The 15872-nt window shown below is 35.8% G+C and overlaps 1 protein-coding gene and 1 long non-coding RNA gene across 2 annotated transcripts; both read left to right on the forward strand.

Moving 5' to 3' along the window:
• Positions 1-736: 736 nt before the first annotated feature.
• Positions 737-15826, forward strand: LOC135087930 (protein rolling stone-like). Its single transcript, XM_063982823.1, has 4 exons — positions 737-989; positions 10934-11087; positions 11724-11935; positions 15657-15826. Exons 1-4 carry the CDS (start codon positions 965-967, stop codon positions 15824-15826), a joined length of 561 nt encoding a protein of 186 aa, XP_063838893.1. The 5' UTR covers positions 737-964.
• On the forward strand, positions 4373-5231 carry LOC135076102 (uncharacterized). Its single transcript, XR_010258179.1, has 2 exons — positions 4373-4991; positions 5069-5231. It is a non-coding gene; the product is annotated as an uncharacterized LOC135076102 (long non-coding RNA).
• Positions 15827-15872: the final 46 nt, after the last annotated feature.

Raw genomic sequence — 15872 nt, forward strand, 5'->3', positions numbered from 1 at the left:
ACTCCGATATCAAAGATAGGGCGAGTGATGCCCCGTGATTGGGACCGCGGAACTGACACCTAAAGCCCTTCGCCCACTACAATAGGTGCAATTCAGGGCCGGCTGAACGTTATCAGGCGGTTTATACCGTTGCTGATAACGAGAGATGAGGAAATTTACGGGTATTTCCAGTGCCCATACAATTACTGAAATTAATAGTATAATAAGGTACTTAATTAAATACAATCTTTCCTTCTTACTTACCTGCTTACCTACTTAAATGAAAAATGTATTAATATTTTAATTCAAAGGCTGAAAAAGGAAAATATTATGAAGCAAGAATGAAATCTTTATTTTAAGGTTCAAAATTCTTTCAGTGAAAATGACACCTAATTTTGGGGTTTTGCGCAATCAGTCTTTTCTCAATATTTATTAGTTCTGTAAGTACCTCAAAGTACTCGTCAATGCGATACCCTTCGCAAGTTAACTTACATAACTTCGATCAAATCAATTATACCGCTGTGAAGCCGCATAATTTATGCACCACCCAGCCGTCGCGTCTAACATCAGCTGACAGATGTCGCTTCTCACGTAACATGTGCCCAAATCGCTGCGATTATCGCTTTGACATATATTATAGCTATAGTTTCAGACTTAGCTTTCCTAGAGACTGACTCGCAGCATCGTGGACGTAGGCCTTAATCGTAGGAATTAGTTTTAATCGAGACAGCGCTCGGAGTCCGCACATCGGCGCGTCGATACATCCTCTGCGCCAGTCGCGGGCCGAGTACCGATTTTGCCGCACATGCGCGCGTATCGAATGCATCGCACCTTTTAAAAACATCGCGAAACACGAATCAAACGCATTGTTTTCGTTTATAAAACACGACGATGAAAAACGAAGCGCTAGTGGCATTTTGAATGCGTCGGGCTACTCGTGCGATCGAACCTGTGCTGGACGCTGCGGCTCCCGTGTCTCCTCAGGATGAAGCTCCCCAAATTTGATTTATGTGAGTAAATCCTTGCGCCATACCTTGAACAACATCAATAATAATTTATATTAGTCTTTCTGATTATATATTTTTAAAACCAACACGTTTTAAGTTAACATTTTAAATAAAATCAATTTATTTATCTTAAATGGCATATACATTTAAGATAAATAAATTGATTTTATTTAAAATGTTAACTTAAAACGTGTTGGTTTTAAAAATATCTATATCTATGACATATCATAGTATTTACCTAGTCAACCAATTTATAAATGAAATGTCAAAAATGGAAAGGTGACTTGTAGTCAGAATCGCTACAAATATACGAATTTATCTCAGAGAGCTCATGACTAGTTCTTCATACAATAAATCATAACAGCTGATTTGGACATCATGTAGGTATAAATAAGTTATTCCATAAGTAAAAGGAATAATAATAAAAATACCTTTACTTTTAAAAAGAATCTAATGTAATTTTATAATAATCAGTATGGTACAGTCATGAATAGGTACAATTTTAAAATGTAATTAATCTATTAAGGTATCATGGTTTACAATACAAGCATATTTGAGTTATTTTAATAGAATAACCTGAAGAGCATTTGACGATTTTTAAGTACCTATAGTCTTTTTCACGTAAGATGATCCGTATGACACTTCAAGGTTATCCATATTACGCATACTACATATGCAGAATATTTTTGAAAAAATGTTTGTATTTTATTAGCAATATAATAAAAAAAAAATAAACTACTTGTCTTGAAATATATAGTAAAATCTGAGTCTATTGATTATATTTTAATTAAATACGATGTAAAAATATTTTTTATTTAACGTACGCAATGTGTGAAACGGAATAGATTTAGTGCTGGGGTATTTCTTGTATAATAAAATCGATTATATCCGCGGTTCATTAATCGATTGCAGTGAATACTTAGTCATTAAAAACATCACAAAAATCAACTATATTTTTAGATTATTGACTTTAATAAACGCATTGAAAATAAATTAATAGTTTTTAATTTAAAGAAACAGAACGAGTACTTTTTAGGAATCGTTTTTTTGAACACGAACCATGAAATTTGAATATTATCAATAAAAAATTGTTACAATAATATTTGTAATTAAAAAAAACATGTTTTTTGTTAAATAACACCTATACAAAATATTTCTCTAAAAGTAGGTTTTACTAACTCTCGAAAAAAATCGATAGATAAATCGCTATGGTTTAGTTAGGTATGAGTATGAGACATCTCTAAATCTTTCAAACTCGAAACGTCATACGGATCATCTTAGGTGAAAAAGACTATACTAATTTAATTAGTCTACACAAATAAAGATAATTTTGATTTTCATTTTAGAATTTTGGCATTTCTTTGAAAAGTCAAATGCCATACATGGAAATCCAGGCTAATTTATTTTGTAAGGGTTCCGCAAAATTTTAGAAAATTCTAACACCTCATAATAATAATGCCTGAACCCCTATTGGACTATGTCTGTCTGTCTGATTTAAACGAACGACTATTCTTTTATTTTCAGTTTAAAATGCCTATCAAAAAAACTTTTGAAAGATTTACTCATATGGTAGGTATATTCCTTACGAAGTTATTTAAATAGCGTTGTATGAGTATACAAGCAATCTAAAAAACACTTATAAAAACATGTAAAAAAAACGTACTGTAAAATGTACAGAACCCTCTACACTCTAGTAATAAAATAACCCGAACTTTATAGTCGTTTCTAATTAGCATGTAATTGACCATAATTTTATCAGCTTGCAGAGACGACAGTAAAAATATGTTCCCTTAAGTGAATTGTGCAGTAACGTGTTATGAAAAATGATTTTTAAGTTCAACCTAATTAAATTCAAAAAGTTTCTAATTTTTCCCTATGTGTGGTCTGCCCAGTTCAAACATGATTTAGGCAAGTGATTAATTTCTTTCTACTCGTATTTATTTAAAAATAAAACTGTTTACATGTTATTTTTTCTTTTAATTAGGTAAATAAAAAAGTTATTTTTAATCCATCTTGATTATCAAAAGGCACACATGTTATGATATTTTTCTTTATAAAAAAAAAAACAAAAAAAGTCAGGTGCAAAATAATACTTACTTGGGACACAGACCTGCACCATAAATGTATTAAATATTTATAGCTGCATTAAGGATGCAAAATTACAGTTAAAAAAGCCATCTGTGCAGTTCGCTTGCTATCGGCCTGCTACTCTAAGGTTTCGAAAAAATGCTGCAAGGTTATTAGCATTCTTTGCAGCTGGCTAGCATTCCGCATGCCGGACGGGCTGGCCCTCTAAAGATAAGTTTTATTGGGCAAATACTAACTTAGGTTACCTACATACAAGTACAAGAACCGCAAAAACAAAATACAACATAACTTAAGTAATTTAATGATGCTACAGCATGGTACAGTCAGCGTCAAATACATAGTCCTTCTTATCACCCAAAGTAGCCAAAAAGTTCGCAACATTTTTTTATTTCTATGGATTATGGTAGTGTTGTCAACTTTTTGCCCACTTTCGGCGTCACGAACTACCTACTTGACGCTGACTATACCAACTTGGCTACTCATGATAGTAAATGAGAGTCAGACTCGCTCTTGACCGATATTCATTTGTTTCACTTATACGTGCTTATATTTCCATTTATTCACAGTTTTGTATATTACGTTACTTTGTAACTCAAATGATACGTAACTGTTTCTTAAACATTAATTTACCCGAACGCACGTAACATCCCAAGTAACACAAAACACAATTATAAGAAGCGTACAACAGCATGAACCTACGTGCAGAGCAGTATATGAGCAGCATATGTAGCACTATATCAGCCGTATAAAAGTCTATAAGTGTCTTGTAAGCGCAATTTGGGCCCCAAATAATACGGCTTTGAGCATTATTAAATATTATTAGTGCTGCTAACCAGCGCTTATAATGTTATTGAAGACAGACATTAGTAAAGTTGTTAGACAGCATATTCTAATGTAAAAAGCATTTTATTAGATGTTAGTACAGCTTTGAAACAGCTTTCAGAATTACAATGCCAAAGTTACGTTTTATTCTAAGGCTGAACGTTTTATTTTGTTTGTTTGAAAGTATTCGAAAAAACTTATCGCATTTTATTGTCCGATTTGATTATTTTTCGTTTAGAGTATTGCAGTGCAATGGTGTTGTGAGGAGATGTTTTAATGTCATTATTTAAAATAATTTATCATAAGGTAAGTATCTTTTCTTTTGTTTCAAGAATGAAAATGAGCTGGGAGTATTAGTCTTATGTGAAAATATATATATGTTTGTGGTTTATAATTCACGCGCCCTCACAGAAATCCTTTTTTTAATAAAATAGGGACAAATTTAGAATCGACATATGACACTTTTTGTAATTTTTTTAACGATTTGATTAATTTTAACTTATAAAATTGCTTCTATCGATACTCCGCTTGTAAGAAAAGGATAATAAGTAGTATTTCATGCATATGTGTATTATAATTTTATTTTCTAAGTTAGAGAAAACAGAAAGCAAATGGCGTCAGATAATATTAATGTTTTAAACATTCAACTAGTGTCTTTTAATGTTGTCAGTCTTATTATAGTAAAAAGAAAATGGTTAAGTCATTCAACCTACATATAAAATATCTAAGTGATATCTTTAGCATTACTGTAACACTTTTTAGGTATGTTATAATGTTCATTAGGTTTAAACGTCACAAAAATGGATTGCTTTAGTGTTAATCAGGGTACCGAAACAATAATTTAGAATCCTTTAATCACGTCATGATCCCCTACTCCACGTCTTTCAATTTTATCTGTCTCCAATTAGGTAGGTACCTAGTTTGACAAGTGTTAAGTATAAAATCATTATCACTACAAATGTAATTTGTAATGAAACACGATATAGCTACCTATCTTATTTTTCGCTCATTGTAATAGTAATAATTTAAAGGAACTTTTTGTAACTAGTTAGTAGTGTTGCTGTAGTCGTTTTTTTAAGGGTATGCGTTATACGGGTAATTATTAAATTTTAGTTTTCAGGTACCTACTTCTCTATTAAGTCATAAATAAGCTCATTTGTTTTTTTTTTCAGATGCCTTTTAAAATAGTGCAAACGACCGAAAGGGATGAAGGAATGTTCTACGGAACTTCTTGACTCACACAACAACCGATTGTACTGTATTTTGTGTATGAGGTGTATCATTTTTTGGAACACGTTTTGCATTTCTTAAACCAAATATAAAGTTTGAATATTCCGTCTTTATCTTTCTCTTTACTCCACCTGTTCTCTTAGGCTGAGTTGCACCACCTAACTTTGACCGTAACTATGACGATAACCGATGTTTTTTGTATGGGGTTTGACAGATTTTTGACGTTTGTTAAAGTAAGTTGGTGCAACCCGGCCTTAAGTCTTTTTCCACTGTTTATTCATGTCAATAACGTGACACGTTCGACATAAATTTTCTAATGAATATACAGGACCTACTAACGCACAAATGAATATAATCATACGGCTCGTGGTTTTATGGCCAAATTATGACCTAAAGTAATAAAATATTTTTTTAATTTATCTAAATAGTGCTAAAAGCTTTAAAGTAACAATAAAATAAGAAGATAACAGAGCTAAAACTTTAGTAAATGTTTGGCTAATGCTGAGCAGTAAATAAGCATAAGAAAAGATCATAAAAATGCGTTCAATCTGTAAAATGTGTTAATATATCTGAATGCACTATAGAATATTTCGACAACGTTTATTTAATGCATTAGGTTTTCTTATTTACTAATATACGGTTTTAACCTTTGTGTTAGTGTAAATGCTGTTAAAGGTGCTGTATATTAAAAGTAATTAATGTTTTAGTATGATTATAAGCCAATTAACTTAATTTTTTTAGACCGTATAATAGCTTCATGCATTGTAAATTTTACCGCATTCTACTCAAAAGCATTTAAACTAAGTCAAAACTGATTTAAAGTGATAGTCTGACTTTAAAACGTAAATCAATCTTAACTTCAGTGAATATACAGATTGCGTGTTACTTGGGATGCAGATAGGCTGACCGTAGATGATTTAAAATTATCCCTTTTAATACGGTTTTACTTGCGTCATAGATTTACTTATTATTATTTTTCACGGTACCTACATACTTAAATCAAACGTCATGTTACCAATATGGTGGAGTTTCCAAACATGTTCAAGAGTTATTGCCAAAGCTGAAAAATTATGGCCTCTCTATTGGCAAGGCATCGAGTTAGATGATTTTATTTTGAGATTAGTAAGCGTTAAGTAATTTCATCCGGACCACATGTCTTTAACATCAGCACTATCTCGTTAGTAACAGTTATACTAAAGTATGCAATCTTCTGCCTATTGACTACGATATAATACGACGTTGAATTTATGTTACAAAAAAGAAAAAGAAGTCTATTTTGTATAATTGAAAATACTTCTGAAATATCTCTAAAAATAATTAAATTTATTACTTTTTAGCTTCTAAATATCTTAATTTAGTAGGTGCATCTGTTAATACGATTTTCAGCTGAAAAATGTATTGTTGCCAAGCTGAAAAATTTACGTGCTCATTTTTTTAATGTTTTGTGTACGCGCTAAAGGATCGAATGACATCAAAAACAATTTACTTATCCTCCCCATTTGGTAAACATACAGTGGCATGTTGGAATGTCAGCGAATCGAATTCAATCCGGTGGATACCTACGCCTACGATGAGTAAACATTTTTGAATTATTTGATCAATGGCAGAAAGTTACGCCTGTGTAATGGATTTATCATTTTCATTCCGACTTTTGACATGATTGAAGTAGGCATTGACAAAAATATCCCTAAAAATTTTTACTTTACCCAAATAGATTATGAATAGAAAATACTGGCACTGGCTATTTTTTATCACAGATAAATATCATTAAAGGGCCCAGTTATACATATAAAAATCTTCACAAGAACACCTATTTATTTCGTGCCTATATTTTAATTCCATTCATTGAATCGCGAGGCTAATATTCACCTACACCGCGTTACACATGCGGCCCACCACACTGCTCCCATCCGTAATTACTATAATTAAATCGATTTAAATATTTTAAATTATACAAATTTTAATAAAATTAATGTGTTATGGTGCGTTTAGCCTCAGGGTATTTTATTTTTGACGTGAGTTACTGGGCATCCCATGTTGGGGCAAACTACCTGTGGTAGTATTCCCAAAATAGGACTAGTAGAAATAGACCTGCTTAAGGTCATAGTGTATAGTTTTACACGAGTATTAGTTTAATAGACTAAATACATACCACGCAAATCCGGAAAATGGCAAACAAGTGATGAATCCTTATCTATGCCATCATTAATTACCATAAAATACGACTGACACCAATAGAGTTTCAAACACATTGTTATTTTTATGCAAAAGTATGATTGATTGACAATTAAATGACAGTTCTATAGATCAAAATTCATTGACAGAATCGGCTCGTCAGTATTGCAATGGAAAATCGTTTAACTAACTAAACTTATTCAGTGACTAATCATTATAATGGCGGCGGCATACGTGGTCTCTCAGAATTAATAAATAATTATTACCTATTTGAGAAACTTGAGACAGTGTTTCAAAAAATTGAGCCTTGTATCGTGCTTGGAGACAAGCCATCAGTCAAATGATTTCTGATGGTCTCGTGAAATCTCTGAGAAGCCTGTCATTCTCATTTGTCTATGAATGAAGGTCAGGCTAGTGAAAACGCGTGCTAACACCAATTTTACGACATAATTTATGACTTTCTATTAAAACCAATTGACAGCGAATCATTGAAACCTAAATAGGTAGCGATGACTAGAGGCTAGCAATTCGTCTTCGATTGAAAAAAGAGCGAGCTGTGTGAATAACATGATGGCAAAGCTGCGACCCACTTATCAAATGGATTAATAAATGCTATCCCAAAAATAGTGCCCACACAAAAACTGTTAGTCATGTTCGCTAATTGATTCCTAGGTACAATAATGTCACATCATGTAATTTAGATACTTTATAAAAATTTGAATTCACGATAGCCGAACGGGGAAGGGGTCGGACTGGACGACTCGTGATCCGGGGAACGCGGATTCGGTCTCCGCCGCCGCTCGACTATTGTGGGGAACTCGTGGTACACGCATATTTGGCTTAGAGTATTAGAAATTTGTGCAATAACAAATTACTAATATTTAAAAAAAATTGTATTAATTCAGCAATATACAACAATTGAAAATTTATCAGTGCCTTAACCTAATACCGATTTGTTTCAAAAGGACATTCATATTTAAAACTGTAATTAGGCACATGAGACCAGCAGATAACTCTAACTCGTTGATCAACAATTACCAAGCAAAGCTAACCCCACCAATATTTAATATCATCCAAAACAATTCAATATAATTTTATAATTTGCTCATCACATTTCTCTGGAATCGTTTGCGCCGTATAAGCCGTGTGCGACAGCTGAACAACTAAATAATGAATGTACTTATGCAGACATTTTTATTATTATGTTTGCCACAATGCCTAGACGGCCTTGATCTTTATCTGATTGTGATCGTTTCCCGCCCTTTTATTTCGATCGTGAATGAACGCAGCTGTGAATGAATGAATGCGTGCGCGTTTTACAGGAGCTTCCTAAATTAATTAAATACAGTCTCGTTAAACTTTCTGGTTAAATACTCGTAGTTGGTGTTACTGTACAGCATTGCTGTACAGGCCAGGTGAGTGATAGGTACACAATTGTCAACCTCTTACTACACATCCTCTTTACACTTTCAAATAAAAATGTTCATCATAATTTAGCATGAAAACATTAAAAACAATACCAGTTTCTGGACAAACTAGAAAAAAGTTATGTAATCTTTATTGACGTCATCATATACGTCTTTCCAATGCATATGCGTAATTAATATGGCATTATTTTTGACACGTCCTTGTAAATATTGATAACTCCAATTTAGCATTACGGGCAATCGTTTATTACATTCGCCATAATTGTTATGCCATTTGTTAACTGGTTAATTAATAGACGGTGCAGGTGGCCTCAGTTGAGCCGGCTCAGCTTCAGCCGACAATTACGGCCTGATGAGCCAATGACCTGCCACTTGAACTGTCTGCCAGATCCTGGAGATACTGATCCGAAGCATAACTGCAGGCCGAAGTGCAGTATTCCTTGGCCATTCGCGTCAATTAAAAAGTTGAGGCAGACTTTGCTGTCTGAAATTCCTGTATCAGATCCACACCACACCACATGAAAGCTGACTTGGCTCTGGTTACTTATCTTAGGGTAAAGCATCATTCGTTCTTTCATCATTTTAAACAGACTGAACTGCCTATAATACTTGCAAATACCTAATGCTGATCCCAGAATTAAGTATTACCTACAGAATAATGATTAAATTACAATAATGAAGCAATGAGGATTAGATTAGTAGTGTCATAATTATGACACACCCTATACTAAAAAATACTAGTACTTATAGAGTAACAGATCAGACGAGACAAAAACTTTTAAAATAATAACTGGGTGTTCTGCTGTCAATTGACTAAAGTCCCGCCACTTGAACTGTCTGCATACAAGACCTGCAACGACTGCCAATCCCAAACCAATGGCTAACTTAACGAGCTTGTTAATAAAACTTCTTAGAATCCAATAAATGCTTTCGGCTACAGAGAAAACTCGAGACTCAAATACTTTAATGAATGCAATTTTTCGATGAAATGAAATAACAACTTTATCTAACAAACGCCAGTGAGTCTTTTTGAATGTAATTTTTATTGCACAAATAGAGTACAACACACGAGCTTGTAAGAAATCGGCTGGTAGCAAAAACCATAATCTTCTAAACTTAGATCACTGTCCCCATGTTCTGTTAGCTGTTATTTCACATTTTGTAATAACATAAAAAATGGGAAAAATACAGTGAAAGTGAGGCATAATAATATCGATGTCATAGATCATAGAAATGTTTTTACCAATACACACATACAGGAAGTTTTATACAGTTAAGTATTTTAAATAATTTATCACTGTTACTCGTACTTATGTACCTACCTACTTTGTAATAAAAATAATATTGCTTTGTAGTAGATAGCGAAATAGTATTGAATAACTCACATATATTATCTAAATTCGTTAAATACTTGGTACCTACTTATGCACTTAATTAAAACAACGTCATTCCTGACGCCCACAACAATTTAATCTCCACATTGATTACCCGTCACAAAGTAAACAGTATCTCGATATCAAAGTCAACAAAGTCGTTCGAATGACACTGAGCAAATTGAATCTTACTTTCTGTTGCTTATCGCGGGGTTTGATTGATTCCACACTGGGTGCTTTGTGGCAGGCCGTCTGCGGCTGTTATCACAGCAATGTAACGTATTCTTCTCTAATTGACTGAATGTCTCCATTGATTGCGGCCGCGCCCGCGCCGGCGCATGACCGTTGCAAACTTTATCGCTATGGCGAAAATAGCCTACCGATCTCCACCTGCGGCTACCTAAACTTTGTTGTCAACTTAAATAAGTGCCGACACATAGTATATTATGTATTATGAAAGTCTCTTCGTCTGTCTATGATCTTTTAAACTAGACGGATCAATTAGTTAATTTTTTCAGAGGGTTTCTTCGAACTCACTTCTAAGAAAGAGGGCTTTGAGCTTTCCGCTCGAGACCGAAAAATATTCCTGACAGATTACAACCAAAGTAACTTTAATTCATAAGGAATTTCCCTAGTAAAAAGTTCTGTCATCATCTTCTCAATGTGTGGTTTTGTATTTACAGAAAACACTTTTATATCGCCGACGGTCACTCATAATAATTGTGGAGTCTTCGCCACTCCCAGCACACTACAATATTATTTCTTAGTCCTCTTTCTGACTAGGTTCTATCTTTACTATGTCGTTGGATTTCAAGTTAGTTACTTGTTACAGCAATGCAGAAGAAGGCGTGCAAGCCCGCCACCCTCGGGCGCATCTGGCAGGCGAGCCGGCGCGCGCTCAACCTGGACCACGCGCCCGCGCACCAGTTCGCGTGCTGCCAGTGGCAGAACGGACTCACGCCTTCCACGACATACCTCTTGTACAGGTGAAGACAAGTAAAAGACGATCGCTTTGACAGATGCGCGAATGTTTCTTAATTAGGAGTACCTACAATCTACATTATTCGCGCATCAGTCGCGTGCTGCCAGTGACAGACCGGCCACACTCCTTCCACTACATACCTACCTTTTGTACAGGTGAAGACAAATGACGATTGCTTTGACAGATGCGCGAATGTTTCATAATTATTAGGAGTATCTAGATAACTTGTAGTTTAAGATACCATAACTGTTGCGGCGTCCTTGGCCGCGCGACCCTGGCCATCAAGAAACTGCGTTGTTTTTTTTTTCTCAACGACCAATTCCTCAAATCTTTCGTTATTCATTTGTTTGAAGTCAATTGAGCTTGGACAAAAAAAGTATCTTTAAGACGCATATTTTTATTACCTACTCGTATACTACATTAAACAATAATTAAAATTAAATTCATAGTTCCAAGTGCTGTAAATAAGTAAAAACCTGTTAGTAATCAAGGACTTGGTTTTCAGTAAGTTGCTGAAAATCAAGCAAAAGCTCTACCCACAGAAGTTTAGTTTCTACATTTATCTCTTTCTGCCTTCTCCGTTTCCCATTCTTTAGCTATTTATAATTTGATGGAGTATTTAATGCAAACAAATTTTCAGATGGCTGCTGTTCATAACAGTGGTATCAACGGGCATAGCCAGCTTCGTGTGCCAGCGACTTCCGCCGCGGTACGAGGGCCCGAAAGTGGAGCTCAACTACTTCAAATGGTTCATCTATTTCACCAACTGGGGGTTCCTGCTCATCGCTCTTCAGGCCGGACTCGCGTTGGCGGTCGTTCACCGATATAGATCGCAGAAATCTTTCAATAATCGTAAGTTACTAACTAATTACACATAGCACGCCCACTTTTTCAATTGTTTTGACTTTTATTTACAGCTAGGTTAACATAAGGTTGAGGCCTTCCATTCATTCGCAGATATTGCAAGCGGATATTATGCGTGTGTACGGTACGAACTTAAAACTGTAAATTAAAATCAAAATCACACGTTACTATAATATTGACATTGTAAATATTAAAAAAACACTTTTTGTTGTTACTTAATTGAAATGTTCAAGTTTTCCAAGTAATTTCTTTTATTACTATAGCTTTAAAAAATTGTGAGGCAATGGTTAGGCTGTCTTCGTTATTGGAACCGATAAGTGGCTATTGCGTGCTCTGCAAAAGTCAATGACTTGATCGTCTCTAACCAAATGCCGTATGGAGACATCCTGTCAGCTCCGACACAATAGCTGTCAAGATTTGCCGAGATCTCGCTCAATAGAAAATCGCCTCGGTTCATACGAGCACACAATGTCCATTGCTGCGAGTTGTTAAATTTTATTATACATCCGGACGACAGAGGAAATTCTTTGAAGCATCTATTGTCAACGTCGTTGGTACAGTTGTTGCTACGGATTCGTTTTTATAGGTCAACTGAGCTTCTCATACTATATCTGCCTGCTGAAAAGATACTAGGCCTATGTTGAATTTGATTTTGAAAATGTATGGTGGTCATTCTACTCTACATGATACATTTATAAGATGAGGACAATTGATGTATCCTAGAAAAATCCTTCAAACCGGATTGTTCTCCAAATACCTCATAATATTAAATGTCGGTATTTCACTCCAGCCCATCGTCTGCAACTTTACAAGGCGCAGGTTCGGCCTCATATGGAATACTGTTCTCATCTTTGGGCAGGTGCACCCCAGTACCAGCTTCTCCCTCTGGACCGCATTGAACGGAGAGCAGCTCGAATCGTTGACTGCCAGGACATTTCGGATCGGCTTGACCCCTTGGCGCTGCGTAGAGATGTATCCTCACTGTGCATATTCTATCGCATGTATCACGGGGAGTGCTCCGAAGAATTATCCGGACTTATTCCTGCCGCCACTTTTCGCCACCGATCTACCCGACAGCACTTCCACCCCCAGCACTTAGATGGTTGGCAGTCCACAACAGTACGTTTCTCTAGAAACTTTCTGCCCCGTACAACCAAACTGTGGAATGGACTGTCGTCTGCGGTGTTTCCGGACGGATACGACCTGCAAGCTTTCAAGAGGAGAGCGTATCTTTACCTTAAAGGCCGGCAACGCACCTGTAACGCCCCTGGGTCTGCGGGTGTCTATGGGCGACGGTAATCACTTACCATCAGGTGATCCGTTTGCTCGTTTGCCTCCTATCACATAAAAAAAAAAAAAAAAAAAAATGTCATTTCTGAGGCCGTAAATCTCTAATTGTTGTGATACAATAATCGTCACCATAAACAATCCATCATCATTGTCCCGTAAACGGCTGACTCCAATTGATTGTAATAGATTTCATGACCATCCGTGATGGCGGCTATCGATGACTATTGGACTTTTATTAGTTTTTAAGTGATTATGACGTAGAGTCGACGTGGGCATGTTTGTTTGGACACGCACAAGGTCAATAGCGAGGAGCAATGGTTAACAACCGATCAAAGTTTAGTTTTCAGTTTCACGTTACAGCTACAAGCGTTAAACACATGCCAGGATTATTCCCATCGTTACGATTACTTTTATAGTAGTTCTAAGAATCAACATCTTGCGATTACTCGTTTCAGACAGAAAAAAAAACAGAGAAAGTATAAAAATGCTTCTTAATACCTTCTAACAAAGACCAACACTCTTTTACATTACAGGGCATTAATGGCGAAATAGGTCATTAGACGTCCGATTTAGTGTGGTTATTAAGAACTAGGCTATCACGTTAAACGTTGCGGGTCCAATCCACGCACAATATAAAATGTGTTTTATACATGTAGTTACGTATGTATGATTATATCCATTGTCTCTTGCTTTGGTAAGTATCGAACAAGAGGGGGTACCTACTTTAAAATGCCAAAATATACTGAAAACGCTCTACCTATATCTGTAATTAAATCATCACCATCAGCTGATTGACACAAAAGCTCTAAAAATTTCAAGCCGAAGGTCAACGCCCTCCAAGGCCATGGCAACGTCATGGCAAGAACTGAAACTGTAATGTCGGTTAGTGGTCAATTCTGCCGTCGCGTGGGTGCGCCTATTAGCGCGCGTTTCCTTGAGGCGGCTCATGCGAATCAATTAACCGAATCATGCGGTCTCGTGTTCTCGTAAACATGAATGTCGTGTCCCCTGCGTTGCTGGACACGTTTCAGCAATTACGTTTTTTCAAATCGTTCCCTTACTTACTCCATGGAAAAGTAAACGCATAAATTTTCCGTCTTGTGATCTATACGACTCATTGATAGAAGCTTAGCAACAAGCTCCGATAACATTCCAATATGATGGACTTATGAATTAAAATATGTTTTTTTTGTAAAATTTCTACTGCGCTGAAATTAAAAATTAGATATGAACCAGTTCTGCCTCTAAAAATGACATTAATATCCAATAATCAAACATCTGATTACCTTAAAGTTGTAAGCCCTTTGCTTTATGACGTAGATTTTTCGTCAGTTTCAGTCATGCAACTGCAAATTCTGGTACGAAAAAACTTAAATAATCGAAAATAAATTGCATGCGCACCTACGAAGTTGTGGGCTCAAACATGTTCAATAAAATCCTGATAACTACTCGTATTGTAAATAAATTGCTAGTATTAAAACTTGTCATCATAATAGGGTAATGCAAATCGTCTGTGGTTGTAAATTAATGCGGTTCAACAATCAATGTCATAAAATCATTTCAATTCAAAGCGAATGCACTTTATCAAAATCATTGCCATCGCTGACGTTCAAATAAATTTTTGGAGACAGTCATGCTCCGCTCTGCGCCAATCGAAACTGGTATTTCCAACAAATATAGCCTGATTATCACAGACACCAAGTATCATGTATCCAGTGAAGTAACAGCTGTAGATCCTGGCTACACAGGTATTGTAGCTGTGGGAACTAAAGGTGGGAATAGTCCTGTCTAAAGCAATGACGAGCATACGAGAAAGTGCAATCTCTGTCTGAATCTTACTATATTTACAAAATTGTTAGTTTCAATTGGCGTGGAGTGTCCAATGAATCGACAGCCAATTCGGGTATTCTATTTGTATTCGGCATCCAATTCAAGTCATCGACAGGGTCGCGGGGTCGATTGATACAATTTCGCGTCAATTAAGACCGCAGTGGCCGTCAGACCACTCTAATTATCCCTATTGGTTCCCCATTCTTGCCTCCCATGACAACTAAACCGGCCAATTATTGATTTATATTATGATATATCGATTTGACAGGAATGTTTTGACAGTGACAGACATGTTAATAATCCTCCAAAACTTATGCGGGTTGCGCCCTAATGTTATTTTAAGTAACTGTGATCTCGTTTATTTTCATTAAATTGTATTTTTATTATGTTTCTATACAATAAATACAAACGAAACCGTTTGGTTTATGGATCGTCGTTTATGTTATTTCTTTAGGGAGTCCTCACATTATACTTCACAAAACTTTGTTTAAACATTATCTCTGCCTACCTACACTTTAGGTTTGGTGATGTAGCTAGATGAATGATAGTATGTATATAGCCCAATGTATGGTAATTTTTCTGCCCACAGCATGCGAAGACGACGACGCCCTTATGCCGCGGCGCCCGCGCACACCACTGCTCTGCCGCGCATACTGGCTGGCGCAGAACGTCGCTACGGACCTCGCCTTCGTCATCACCCTCATATACTGGACCTTGGTTCATGACCCCAGTGAGTACTTGACTAGCATGAGAGGATGATGACGTTCTGATAATAAGATACCCGATGATATGATGATAATACGTA

This window comes from Ostrinia nubilalis, chromosome 1 (genome assembly GCF_963855985.1).
Source record: "Ostrinia nubilalis chromosome 1, ilOstNubi1.1, whole genome shotgun sequence".
Taxonomy (NCBI): Eukaryota; Metazoa; Arthropoda; class Insecta; order Lepidoptera; family Crambidae; genus Ostrinia; species Ostrinia nubilalis.

Coding starts and splice junctions, on each gene's coding strand:
- LOC135087930 (XM_063982823.1), top strand. CDS start 965: ATGAAGCTCCCCAAATTTGATTTAT. Junction 990..10,933: donor GCTCCCCAAATTTGATTTAT/GTGAGTAAATCC, acceptor TACTTGTTACAG/CAATGCAGAAGAAGGCGTGC. Junction 11,936..15,656: donor GCAGAAATCTTTCAATAATC/GTAAGTTACTAA, acceptor TTCTGCCCACAG/CATGCGAAGACGACGACGCC.